The 13227-nt window shown below is 42.6% G+C and overlaps 1 protein-coding gene and 1 long non-coding RNA gene across 3 annotated transcripts in view; one reads left to right on the top strand and one right to left on the bottom strand.

Annotated features, from left to right (window-relative positions):
• The window catches only part of LOC119275852, an 8921-nt gene extending 1604 nt beyond the window's left edge, over nucleotides 1-7317 (bottom strand). For both annotated transcript variants that reach the window (XR_005135897.1, XR_005135898.1), the window contains exons 1-2: nucleotides 7181-7317; nucleotides 364-414 (exon numbers count right to left, since the gene is read on the bottom strand). This is a non-coding gene — a long non-coding RNA (uncharacterized LOC119275852). The remainder of the gene's footprint in view (nucleotides 1-363; nucleotides 415-7180) is intronic.
• LOC119275851 lies at nucleotides 7-7669 on the top strand. Its single transcript, XM_037556779.1, has 10 exons — nucleotides 7-715; nucleotides 1735-1871; nucleotides 1990-2052; nucleotides 2869-2958; nucleotides 3312-3477; nucleotides 3866-4052; nucleotides 4488-5323; nucleotides 6323-6907; nucleotides 7049-7114; nucleotides 7208-7669. Exons 1-10 carry the CDS (start codon nucleotides 179-181, stop codon nucleotides 7319-7321), a joined length of 2781 nt encoding a protein of 926 aa, XP_037412676.1. The 5' UTR covers nucleotides 7-178; the 3' UTR covers nucleotides 7322-7669.
• Nucleotides 7670-13227: the final 5558 nt, after the last annotated feature.

Genomic DNA, 13227 nt, shown 5'->3' with positions numbered 1-13227 from the left:
AAGTACAGAGGGGTCCTCCCCGGAGAAGCTCATGATACCTCCTCTTGCTTATACTTAGATAAAAGGCTCATGATGCCTAGCCTCCAGACTTGGTCTTCTCCGAGGATCGCACAGGCGCAGCTATAGAGGACAGGCTCTGGCGCTGGCATGCATCGGCACCAAGGATAAGATCTACAGCATGGCCATGGCTGGTCCAGCTTGCAGATTTCTCTCGTTTTTTTTGTGTTTTGTAGCATGTCTTATCGTTATGGAGTCTGCTTTGTATGCCCATTCATGGTGCACTCCACATCCCAACCCGAGGGGAGAAGCGGCGTTTAAGCAGAAGACACATAAGTTTTGGGAGTACCAGGAGCAGAGCAATACCTGGGTGGAAATAAGCATGCCTTTCAATCTCATGTCCTGCATCAACGGCACCTGCACAAAGGTAGGCTCAATCAAGCAACCACAAAGCAAACATGGCCGTGCTTCCATCTCGAGTCAAGAGAAGGATACTGATCCCCTCCTGCCCATAAGGAAAAGAATCTCCTTGGCAAGGATGTCAGAGTCGTCCGTGTGGGTGACAGGCCAAAGTGGATCAATCTATGAGAGGTTCTGGAACGGGGTCATGTGGGTGATTGCTCCTCATGAGCTTCCAACAGCGGCTGGGTATGCAACAGCAACTTTCATCGTCAACACAACCATCCTTGCTCTCTCCGAGGCTGGAATCCTCTACCAGGTAAGCATATCATCTACTAACAGTTAGTAGTTCTTCTAGCTTATTCAGACTTAGGGTTATAATCTTCTACAGTAGCTCATATCACTGAGCTTACTGCTTCTCGCAAAGATCACCCTTGCATCATTCTTGAACTGTTTGAGATCTTTAATGGAACAGTAGCTTATACTTTTTTCTTTTGAGGAATGGTAGGTGATACTTTATGCCCGAAACAAAAAAGTATTTCGCCATGAAACTTTGCAGACAAGTACTATATATCCATATGTATATTTGTATTTTTTCAGAAATTTTTAAACCTAAAATTTTGATTTTTGATTTTTTTTTAAAAGGCTCCATGGAGCTCGAGCTCAGTTAGCAATTTCCGTTTTTACAACATAAATAAATCCGATTTACTTCCATTACTTGTAAAGATTGTGTCATTCGAAACAAAACCTGTATGTAGTGACTTTAGTACAACCAGAACTTACCGATGTTGAGAAAAGACAGAGGAGATAGTCATGGAGAGTGAAGGAAAATATACAGGAGAAGTCAAACAGAAATGTATGTAACAGAGGAACACTAGTTGCATACCCAATGTTATAAGTGGAGCAATGGAGGAAATTAATTCCTGCTAGTTAAGGCTAAAGCAATGTCCAGAATTTGTGTAATGTGTATCCATTAGTATGCACCAATGGAATTATGATTAGACTGTCCTGTTTTTTATATTCTTCTAAAAAGACTTCAGGTCATTCTATTTGCATATCTGAAGTATCTGATATATAACATGAAGACGTGATACGATTCAGAATGAACTCATCAATCCTATCCAGCAAAGCATAGATGCTATATCGTCAAGTGAAATAGACTTCTGCATGTATTCAGTTGCAAACAAATTAGTCGCTGTTATGCTTTTCGGTTTTCGGTTTTTCCCTCTTGTAAGACTCCCGCCATCTCGGCGTTTTCTTCTAATACTGCCCATTCAAGAAAAGAAGAAAGTCGCTATTATGCTTTCACTCTAATAGTTCTACTCTACATATTTTCAGCTACAGCTAAATGAACATGCCCAGCCTATCTGGACTGAGATGACATTCAGCTATGAACAACATTTCACAGACCTTGGAGAGAAGACACAAAGTCAAGCTACACACATAAAAAATGGGGTCGTATCACATAATGGAAGGTGAATTTCTACCCTAATGCTTCCTTGTAAGGTTCATCTGCGCATAAAATGCGGGTATCTAGTCAATTTGGAATTACCAACAAACAGTGGTTGAAAGAACTTATTCTTTCTCAATCAGGAAACTTTTCCTGTCTATCACGAATGGGTCCCTAGTTGAGGTCACAGAACTTCAGCCTCTAAGGTATGACTCAGCACAACTCAACTTCATCCTCTTGTATGCTTGTAATATCTTGCTCAAAACTCAAATGTAAACCACAGAAAAGAAACCCACCAAAAGCTTTGACATATGACTATTTGTTGTGGCTGACTTCAAATATAGTGAATCAATACAAATCTAATTCAATATGTAGATAATCTGGTGAAGACGTCATATTTGATCTTAGATATAGATATTTTGATCCTCTTTCCAAGAAGTGGTATTTACACACAAAAATCAGTAGAAAAGGCGAATATTTATACGCTATTTATGTGCTGGACCCACATTATAATAGTAAAAATAACTCAGGGGGTCAAGTAGACGTTCCTATTATAATACTGTGAGTCACAGGTATAAAGGTCTACTGTCAAGCAGGTTGCAGCCTCTTCTATTTACTTCTCTGCTTTGAACTTTAAAATTCTAATACAAGGTTAAATGCGCATATGGGGCCAATAATGTGTGTTCCATCATTAGTTATGTATCCTGAAATACTATATTCATGGAAAAGGTGTTCAAAAGAAATATTAGCTATATTACATACTTTAAGAGATCCATAATTACTTAAAACATGATGGCATGGTAGAATAAAGGGCTGATGATTTTTAAGATATTCTTTTCCTGACTATAAAATGCCAACAGTGTTTTTGAAGTTTTGGCAAAAGGTTTGGTTAACTGAATGAATAAAAACAATTTGCAGAATTTCCTATAACCTATTTACAGAAATCACACTATTTGCAACTTATTTTATCACTACTACCATGGCTTCAAATAAAATGATGGTTGAATGCTACTGATGCATAGGTGGAATTGCCATGGGCGTCCTCCAGGAGCAGATGTATCATATATATCTGCTGCTGAAAATGCAAGACCAGGGACCGTGTTCACAGTAAGGTATGTTTAGCATGTGCATTTGAGGATATGAGGGGGTGGGTGGGGTTGGGGTACCTTTTCAACCTACCCTAGAAGGAAAAGATTTGCTCAGTGAAGTCTCAATTTGCTCCTATACTGGTCAATGACTGAAACAAAAGGGTTCAAGGAATATCAAACGTATTCCTCCAACTTTCTGTAACATAGTTTCTACCCATATCTCACTCGTTCCATTAAACATAACTAGGAGGACAAGTTAAGCAATAAATATATCAACCTTCTTATACAAGACAACATTATACTCATTTATGCTGTTAGTTCAAGATTTGATATACTGTTGATGTACACCAGTGCTAACATGGGATAATGCAGTGCAGTTCTACTGGAGACCTATATGAATTTGATAAGGAAACGAAGCCATCATGGAAAAAGCATATATGGAGTGAACAAACAACCAAGAATGTCTCGCTGAGCTCATCTGTTGGGTGTGCTTTGCATGGTCTCTTAGGCTCTAATTCAGTATCACTCTTTCTGATAACCAAGGTATGTAAGAATCTGTATTATCATAACCAATTTATTGCTGGATCAAAGCTAACAAGGCAACATTACCGATTTGCATATTATGTATTTCAAAGGTGAACTTGCTTTTTACGATTTGGGAACAATATATGGTGTGTTCCTGATAACTATGACGGTTCCAAGTTAACCATAGCAGTGCAACAAGTATCATCCACACAGTTGAACAGAAACTGACAACTTCAAGCTTCATCGACTAACTATAGATAATTTGAAAAGAAAAGAACTACGAAAAAAGTTTGCTAGCTATTGTAGTATGATTATGTCATGCCTATGACCCTAGGGACTCTGATCCATTAAAATAAATATTTATTTATGATATATTCAGTTGTTAAAGGTGTTTATAGATTGGCAGGATGGTCTTTTAGTGGAGCGGCGCTTGCATAGAAGAAAGTGGAAGTGGGATAAACATGGATCACCTAAGGGTCAAAGACTAAGTTCAATTACAGAAGTTCAACAGGATGAATCTAATGATGTGACTTCAATGTTTTTTACAACAACCACAGGAAAAGTATTTGAGTATCAGTTTCCAAAATATACAGGTGGAAACTCTTTCCTTAGACTTTTGACATCTTTATTCTTTTGTGACTGAGGTCATCAAAGATGAATTTGAAGAACTTCATATAGCAGGACAATTTACGTAATTATGTTGAATTGTTCTTGGAGTTGAAAGGTAAAAATGAACCATAGTTATGAATATGCTAGTTCAAGATAGGATGTCCTTCAAGTAAAGTGAATCAGCAACAATAAACTCTTCTTTAAGTCCATATGCCGCACTCAGGTCATGATATGATGTTGTATACTATTCTTTTGTCAGCAATAAACATGACATACTCTCAACTTCTCGCCTAGGACCATATCATTGCATGTAATCTTTTTCTGAACAAAGTACCAATCGATACAATTCTTACTACAGCAATTCTTTAAGTTCCAAGAAGAAACTAAGTTGACATTGTTTATCTTCTCCATTGGACAAGGTGGGGCTTCAAGCAATAAGATTAGAGGACTATGGGTAAATCACATGTCTCCTGACCATGCAAAAGTAGCAGTAAGTGTTCGAGGTCTACAGATTCAAGTTGGCAGATTGATATTCCAGCTAGATGATGGTAGGCTTGGAGAGCTACATTTACCTGGCATGGGAGGTGATCATTTTGGTCCAAGTCAACAAAATAACATAAGAAGGAAAGTGCCAAACAAGTATGAGTGGTCTATCCTAGATACACCAGAAACAGAAGGTTGGAATGCAGAATATTGCACTGAAGAGCATGGCCCTACAAACTGTATTACTGGAGCGATGAATGTAGCTGCAGATACGGAACCAACCAACCTGAGCAATGCCCCACCTAGAAGGCGTAAAGCAGAAGAGAAGCAACACTACCTGCATGGTCAGAGTCATGAGAGTGATGAAACTGAATCATACAACATTCTATCACGAAGCATTTATCTTAACTTCCATATGCGGGTGATGCATGCAGATAGATCACTTTTCCTCATAACAGATAACGGGTTAACTTTGGAATATCTAAAGAGCAATGGTGTTTGGCTATGGCTAAGACATGAACACATTACAGGCATGAAGGGTACACTAGGAAGCTATAATGGCAGCTTGTATCTTGTCGATCTTCATGGGAACTTACATATTAGAGAAAGAAATGGTGACGAACTCTTATGGATTAATTGCACAGCAATGCGGAAGGGAAGACAGGTTGCAAGTGGGCCTCCATGGGATGGCATCCCTGGGTTATCACGCAGAGTGACAACAGATGATGCACTTTTCTTTGTTAACAAGAGAGGCAGATTGCTACAATTCACGGTAGAAGTCCAAACATCTTTTAATTTCACTAAATGTTTGTCTTGTTATGGAAGGGGGGCCTTGTGACCATTAGGTCATGGGTTCGAGTCCTGGAAACAGCCTCTTACAGAAATGTAGGGAAAGACTGCGTACAAAAGACCCAAAGTGGTCGGACCCTTCCCCGGACCTAGCGCAAGCGGGAGCTACGTGCACCGGGCTTCTGGGATTGTCTTATATTATACAAAAGATAAAATGTGCACTTTCATACAAGATATTGCACTATCCAAGATTAAATGCATGCACCTTTATGAGGAAAAGCCATTCTTTTTTATGTCCTGCCCAAAGTCCCGCGTATCTCCAAAAATGAAAAGACACTGCATGGCAATGACCAGTGAGCAATAGTTTTTCTGTTTCCATACGAAAAATTAAGAATCTTCTGCTCAAGATAATTCCATGTATACGAAGCATGCATTAACCTAGAGTACAGAACTAGTTAAGAATTCACTGATAGGAGTATAGCTAGAGAACTGGAACACGTGCACACAAAATTCAGCATCACAAGAAATGCAGCAAATCACTCTTTCTTCATATCCTTTAATATTCCAGAGGATAGGTAGTTCATAGAAGATTGATCTTCGGCAATTACTTGGTAGATATGGCTGATGCAATAGTTTTAACACACAAATCAGCGATATCTCAAAAGTGTTAAGAATCATGACCGGATTAACTACAGGTGCAATCATGTTAAAAACATGAGCTTCTAACAAATTTAGGACAAATCGTCATGATAATCGAGAACCAACCACCCTTCTGTTCTTCCCTCCTTCACACTAAAAAGGAGGAGGCTAATGATTATCTTTTTTTTTTCTCAAACAACACCATCATTCAAATGTGCTCTGCTCTCAATATAGTTTAGGGTATATATTCATCTGGAAAAATAATAATCCCAAATTACATAATGTTTTGTACTAAGTTGCTTTGACTTGTCTTAAAAATAGAAGTTATTTCAAACCTTTTCAGGTGGCATTGCGTAAATTCAAGTGGAAGGACTGCCACAGCCCTCCGGATACCAAGGTTGCATTCATCGTGGATCAGGAGGTGTTTAGAAGAAATATCATCTTCGTGGTTGGCCGGAACGGTCGGATGTACCAGTATAACAGAATTACAGAGCTATGGCACAGGCACTACCAATCACCTCACCTCGTCCTGTCAAGATCCCCTGGGACAGCGATGCGACCGTCCCCTCTCTCCCTCACCGGTTCCATCTTCATGATTTCCGAGCATGGGGGCCTCGTGGAGTACCATTTCAGCCCGCAGGACGGGTGGGAGTGGGTAGAGCACGGGACGCCCCACCGGGACGTGACCCTCGTGGTCGCCCCAGGGCCGTGCTTCGACGGCACCCAGCTGTTCGTCATCGGGTCCGACGGACACGTCTACCTGCGGCACCTGGACGAGCGAACGTGGAGGTGGACGAGCCACGGGCACCCGTCGGAACCATCCAGCACGACGACGGACGTTGCCGGTGGCGGCGAGCAGAGCTGCGCCACGCTGGGCGCCGCGGACGCGCACTACGCGAGCAGCTTCAGGGGGAGCTGCGACGAAAAGGTCAGCGCGGCAAACCAACACCTCGGCACCCTACAACTGACTGCGGCGGTGTCATTGTCGTCCTCTTCGCTTGCTACTACTACTACTTACTAGTAATTGGTAACGGGGTCGCTAATGACGCCTACGCAATTCGACGAACAGGTGGCGGCTGTGCGGCCGGTGCCGTTCTCCGAGGACGCGGTGGTCTTCGAACTGCGCGACGGCCGGGTAAGCAAGAAGGCAAGGCTCACGGTCGTGTGTGCAGGTGCAGCAGGGGGGTGAATGAATGCTTACCGGAGCTTTGGTTTTTGTGGCGTGCAGTTGGCGGAGCTGCGGCGTGCGGCGGAGGGTCGCGGCGGGTGGGAGTGGGCGCGGATCATCGGCACGCCCGCCAGCGCCTGCATGACAAGCTACTGGACGGCCGTCGCCACGTAGCCGGCGGCGCCGGTGGGAAGGAAGCGGGCGGAAGCGCGGAGCTGGAACTCTATTTCAACGGCATACGCGCAACATACGAGTTGAATGCTCAACTACTTTACCTACCTGATTAGTCGTGGCTAACGTACACCTTGTTATAAAAAAAACAGAGGCTACCTATGTAGTACAAAGCACAATAGTACGTGATCAAGTTTTCTTGTACATCTCTAGCGGATCCCGTAAACCGGGCCATCCGACAAAATAACTAGGACGGAGGCTAACTTGCCGGCTGGAACACATCCAGTATATTTGTCCAGATTTGTTTTGGGATCCTCCAAACCACGGCCCATTTTTTTCATATCTACAGGATTTGAGCTTTTTTTTACACGAACCTGCAAAACATAGAAACGGTTGGCGGGAGGGAAGTTTCAGCTCCCGCCATGGTCTTCCCCATGCACGACCTCGCGCGGAACGCCTCGATGCCGGCCACCACCAGACCTTAGATGCCTCCACGCGAGCTGCCGCCGCAGCCCCGTTGTTCGAGCCGCGAGGTGCAGCCCCTAGCTACGCTTAGCTAGCTAGTTGCTGCTGCGTCTCTCGCTCGCTAGCTAGCTGCCGCCGCCGGCGCCGCTGCTAGCTAGCTGCTACTGCTGCCTACTCCTCGTGGTCGCGGCGCCCATGTCCCCGCATGGCGCCGCCACGCTGCCGCTGCCTCCGCATAGCGTGTTGGCCATGGCCGTCGAGCTCGTTCGCCCAAGCACGGAGGGGATGCAGCGAGCAAGATGGACCCAATTGTAATTTAGAGGGCGTTTTTTGGTGGGTTTGTGCAATTTTGCCGGGGCCATGAAATATTCTTACCAGATCTGTTCCGCCGGAGCAAAAGTCATACTGAAAAAATGTTTTGCGGTATCCTGTAAACCGACTTTTGTGGGATGGTGCATACCGGATCTGCTAGAAATGTTCTTAGGCAGCTGACGCCAAACCAGACAATGCTTCTGTTCACGGATAGGGGTAGCAGTCCACGGACATGGATACGAGAGCCGACAAACGTAATGAGCCAGGTATAAATCTTGAATATGATCGTGTTAAGTATTTTATAAAAACAAATGTTTTTCATAAGCTTAGTGCAAGATATGGACTTGACTCTGAGATAGTAGCTACTTTCTGTGAATCATTTGCTGCTTATGTTGATCTCCCTAAGGAGAAGTGTTTTAAGTTTCATCCTCCTATTGAATAAATTTGTGAGGAGCCTGTTATAACTAAAACTGAAACTGTTGCTTATAGTGCTAATCCAGTTGTCCTATATTGAGAAACCTCATTTTCCTGTTAGGATTAAAGAACATGCTAAAACTACAACTATGATTCATAAGAGTAATATTAAAGCACCTAAACTCTCTAAAAAATTAAAGTAGGACATAATATTGTGATGATTAAAATCTCTTGATTGATAATATTGATGGACATGTCAGTTATTTCTATGAGGAAGCAACCAGGATTGCTAAACAAGTTAATACTAAACAAGATAAATTAGATAAGAGTAAGCTGGTTGTCGGCATGCATGTTTTTCTGTTAAGATTGGAGATCATTGCTATCATGGTTTATGTGATATGGGTGCTAGCGTAAGTGCCATTCCATTTACTTTATATCAAGAAGTTATGCATTATATTGCACCTGTTGAAATAGAAGATATTCATGTTAATGTTACGCTTGCAAACAAAGATACTATTTCATCGCTTGGGATTGTTAAAGATGTTGAAGTCATGTGTGGTAAGATCAAATACCCTTCTGATTTTCTAGTTCTTGGATCACCGCAAGATGACTTTTTTCCTATTATATTTGGTAGACCTTTTTTGAATACCGTTAATGTTGAAATTAGTTGTATTAAAGAGAAGGTCAGTGTTAAGTTTGGTGATGTATCTCATGAATTTAATTTTTCCAAGTTTACTAGACAACCTCATGATAAAGAATTGCCTAGTAAAGATGAAATCATTGGTCTTGTTTCTATTGTTGTGCCTCCTGTTGATCCATTAGAACAATATATGCTAGAGACCATGAAAATGATATGCATATGAATGAAACAAATGAGATAGATGAAATATTAGTTAGGCAAACACCTATCCTTAAACATAATTTGCATGTTGAAACTTTAGGAGATCCTCTACCACCTAAGAGTGGCCCTGTGTTTGAATTAAAGAAACTTCCTCATACATAGAAATATGCTTACTTGATGAAAAGAAGATATATCATGTTATTATCAATGTTAACCTTTCAGTGCATGATGAAAAGAGATTACTTAAAACTCCGAGGAAGCATCGTGTTGCAATCGGATATACTCTCAATGATCTTAAGAGCATTAGTCCATTGTGTCAACACAAGATTAATATGGAGTCTGATGCTAAACTAGTTGTCGATCATCAATGCCGTCCAAATACTAAAATAAAGGATGTGGTAAGAACTGAAACATTAAAGTTTCTGGAGGCAGATATAATTTATCCTATAGCTGATAGTAGATGGGTAAGTTTTGTTCATTGTGTCCCTAAGAAAGGAGGCATTACTGTTGTTCCTAATGATAAAAATGAACTTATCCCATAAAGAATTGTAACTGGCTATAAGATGATAACTGATTTCAAAAAACTAAATAAAGCAACTAGAAAAGATCACTACCTGTTGCCTTTTATTGATCAAAAGTTGGAAAGATTATCTAAGCATACAAATTTCTGCTTTCTAGATGGATATTCTGTTTTTTCTCAAATACCTATTTCACAAGAAGATCAAGAGAAAACTATTTTTACTTGTCCTTATGGAACTTATGATTATAGACATATGCCTTTTGGTTTATGTAATGCACCTGCTACCTTTCAAAGATGTATGACTGCTATCTTCTATGGTTTCTGTGAGAAATTTTTTGAGGTATTCATGGATGATTTTTCTGTTTATGGAACTTCTTTTGATGATTGCTTGGGCAATCTTGACAAAGTCTTGCAGAGATGTGAAGAGATTAATCTTGTCTTGAATTTGGAGAAGTGCCACTTCACGGTGAATGAAGGTATAGTCCTTGGCCATATAATTTCAGAAAGAGGTATTGAAGTGGATAAAGCTAAAGTTGATGCAATTGAGAAAATGCCATGTCATAAAGATATCAAAGGTATAAGAAGTTTTCTTGGTCATGCTAGTTTTTATAGAAGGTTCATTAAAGACTTCTCTAAAATTTCTAGGACTCCCACTAATCTCCTACAAAAAGATGGTCCATTTGTTTTCGACGATGACTGTGTAGAAGCCTTTGAAATACTTAAGAAAGCCATAATTTTGTTGGAAATATGCCCTAGAGGTAGTGTTAAAATGGTTATTATCATATTTCCCGTTCATGGTAAATGTTTATTATTCATGCTAAAATTGTATTGACCGGAAACTTAAATACATGTGTGAATACATAAACTACACCATGTCCCTAGTAAGCCTCCACTAGACTAGCTCGTTGATCAAAGATGGTTAAGGTTTCCTAACCATAGACATGAGTTGTCATTTGATAACGGGATCACATCATTAGGTGAATGATGTGATGGACAGACCCAACCGTAAGCTTAGCATCAGATTGTTTAGTTATTTGCTATAGCTTTCTTCATGTCAAGTATCGGTTCCTTAGACCATGAGATCATGCCACTCCCAGCGGAATACTTTGTGTGCTATCAAACGTCACTTCATAACTAATGATCATAAAGGTGCTCTATAGGTATCTCGGAAGGTGTCTGTTGGGTTGCATGGATGGAGACTGGAATTTGTCACTCCGTGTGACAGAGAGATATCTCTAGGTCGTCCTGGTAATACAACATCACAAGAAGCTTGCAAGCATGTGACTAATGAGTTTAGTCATGGGATCTTGTACTACGGAACGAGTAAAGAGACTTGCCGGTAACGAGATTGAACTAGGTATGAAGGTACCGACGATCAAATCTCGGGCAAGTAACATATCATTGGACAAAGGGAATTGTATATGGGATTAACTGAATCCTTGACATCGTGGTTCGACTGATAAATATCTTCATGGAATATGTGGGAACTGTTGGGGATATAACTATTGGGTATGACCCCCCCCCCCCCCAAGAGGGGCCGGGTCATACCACAGGCGGTTCATAACAAGAAGGCCCATGAAGATATTGACAATGGCGGTTCACGAAGCAAGCTTACTGAAGGCCCAAGAACCGGATATGACTTAAGGCCCACGGGCGTAAACCGCCATATGTTAACTTGTATGTTAAGGAAAGTGTAGTTCTGTCACCGAACCGGACACGTTGTGTATGAGCCGGCCGGGACTCTGTAAGCCACCGGGCATCAACCTATGTATATAAAGGGGCGACCCGGCGGCGGTTTAGGGCAAGAAATAACAAGTCGAGAACTAGGTCAAGCGTATTCGCTCCCTGGTAATCGAAACCCAATCAATACAACCTAAAGCGGGAGTAGGCATTTACCTCGTTGCGAGGGGCCAAACTTGGGTAAACTCTCTGTGTCCCTTGTCCCGTTTTAACCCCTTCAAGATAACCTCGTAGCGATGGCTCCAGAGCTAAGTCCTCATGCTAGGGAATCTGCCGTGACAATTCCACGACAGTTGGCGCCCACCGTGGGGCCAGCGCATGGTGGTTTCAAGTTCTTGAAGGGTAGCTTCGCAGGGCTAAAGGGGTACGCTGTGGGCCGGATGACTAAGAGTCACCGCGGCAAGCTCTACATCGATGACAAGGGCTGGGTGATGTAGAGTGGAACCCTATAGCGGCGATCTTTCACGTTTGGAGTGGGATCCCTCGAAGAACACGATGAACATGGGGAAGAACGGAGAGAAATCACAAGGGGAAACACTCAAGAACAAGTCCAAATCACACATCCACTAGACAATCAAACACACAAGATCACAAGGTATATGAACAACAAAGGGAAAGATACAAGGTAAGGTTCATCTCCAAGAGGAGGTCTTGATGATATCCTAGATGGATCTTCCCACAAGGGGGTCTTGATGATATCCCGCGGGATCTTCTCCTAGATGGAGGTCTTGGCCTCCAATGGAGTAGTGGTCTCTCTCTCTCAAGAGTAGAGATAGGTAGGAGCAAAGCTCACCTAAGAATGAGCTATCACTTTGCTCCCCCTAGAAAGGAGGTGGAGGAGGTCTATTTATAGCCCAAGGGGCGAAGGGGTAAGTGAGGGGCGAAGGGGTACACGGGCTTCGGCCCAAGTCACGCACGCAGGCGGGGTCCGGATGATCCGGATGGTGGCTCGGATGATCCGGGCGTCGGGGGTCCGGATGATCCGGGCGACCGTCCGGATGATCCGGCTTCGTCGAGCAGGTTCTGTTGTCTTCGGGCACGGTAGCCGGATCGTCCGGGAGGTCGTCCGGATCATCCGGGCTCGGTCCGGATCGTCCGGCTGGGGGTCCGGATGATCCGGGCAACTCCAGTCCTACTCCATTCTTCTTCTTCCTTTCTTCCGTCTTCTCTTCCACGCTTCCCTCACGGATGGTGTAGTCGTTCCTTGGCGCTTGCACTCCTCCTTGACATCCGTGAAGCTCTGACAATACCTATGCATGCACACGTAAGGAGTGTCAAGTAGTATACCATCCTCGAGAGTGTCAAGTGAGCACGTGCAAAGGAGATGATTCACCTTTGTGTATGTGAAGTAGATGTCGCACGTGTCACTTGCCAAATGGGCTCTTGACGTGGTGATGTCCGTAGGATGCTCCGCATCATCCCCTCCCCCTTGGGAAAGATCCGACCTCGGATCGAAATCCAAATCACCATGGGAAAGAGATGATGTCATCGTGTAGAAGTGGACGATCACCAAGCATTCGTCATCTTGTAGTTCCAAATGGGCACTCTCCAATGTCGCACCGTCTTGTAATTCCTTCAAAAGTAGCAAAGATAACAAGCACTTGGAAAAACAAATGT

Source organism: Triticum dicoccoides, chromosome 3B (assembly GCF_002162155.2).
Source record: "Triticum dicoccoides isolate Atlit2015 ecotype Zavitan chromosome 3B, WEW_v2.0, whole genome shotgun sequence".
Classification (NCBI taxonomy): Eukaryota; Viridiplantae; Streptophyta; class Magnoliopsida; order Poales; family Poaceae; genus Triticum; species Triticum dicoccoides.
This window is presented reverse-complemented; position numbering and strand designations above follow the sequence as displayed.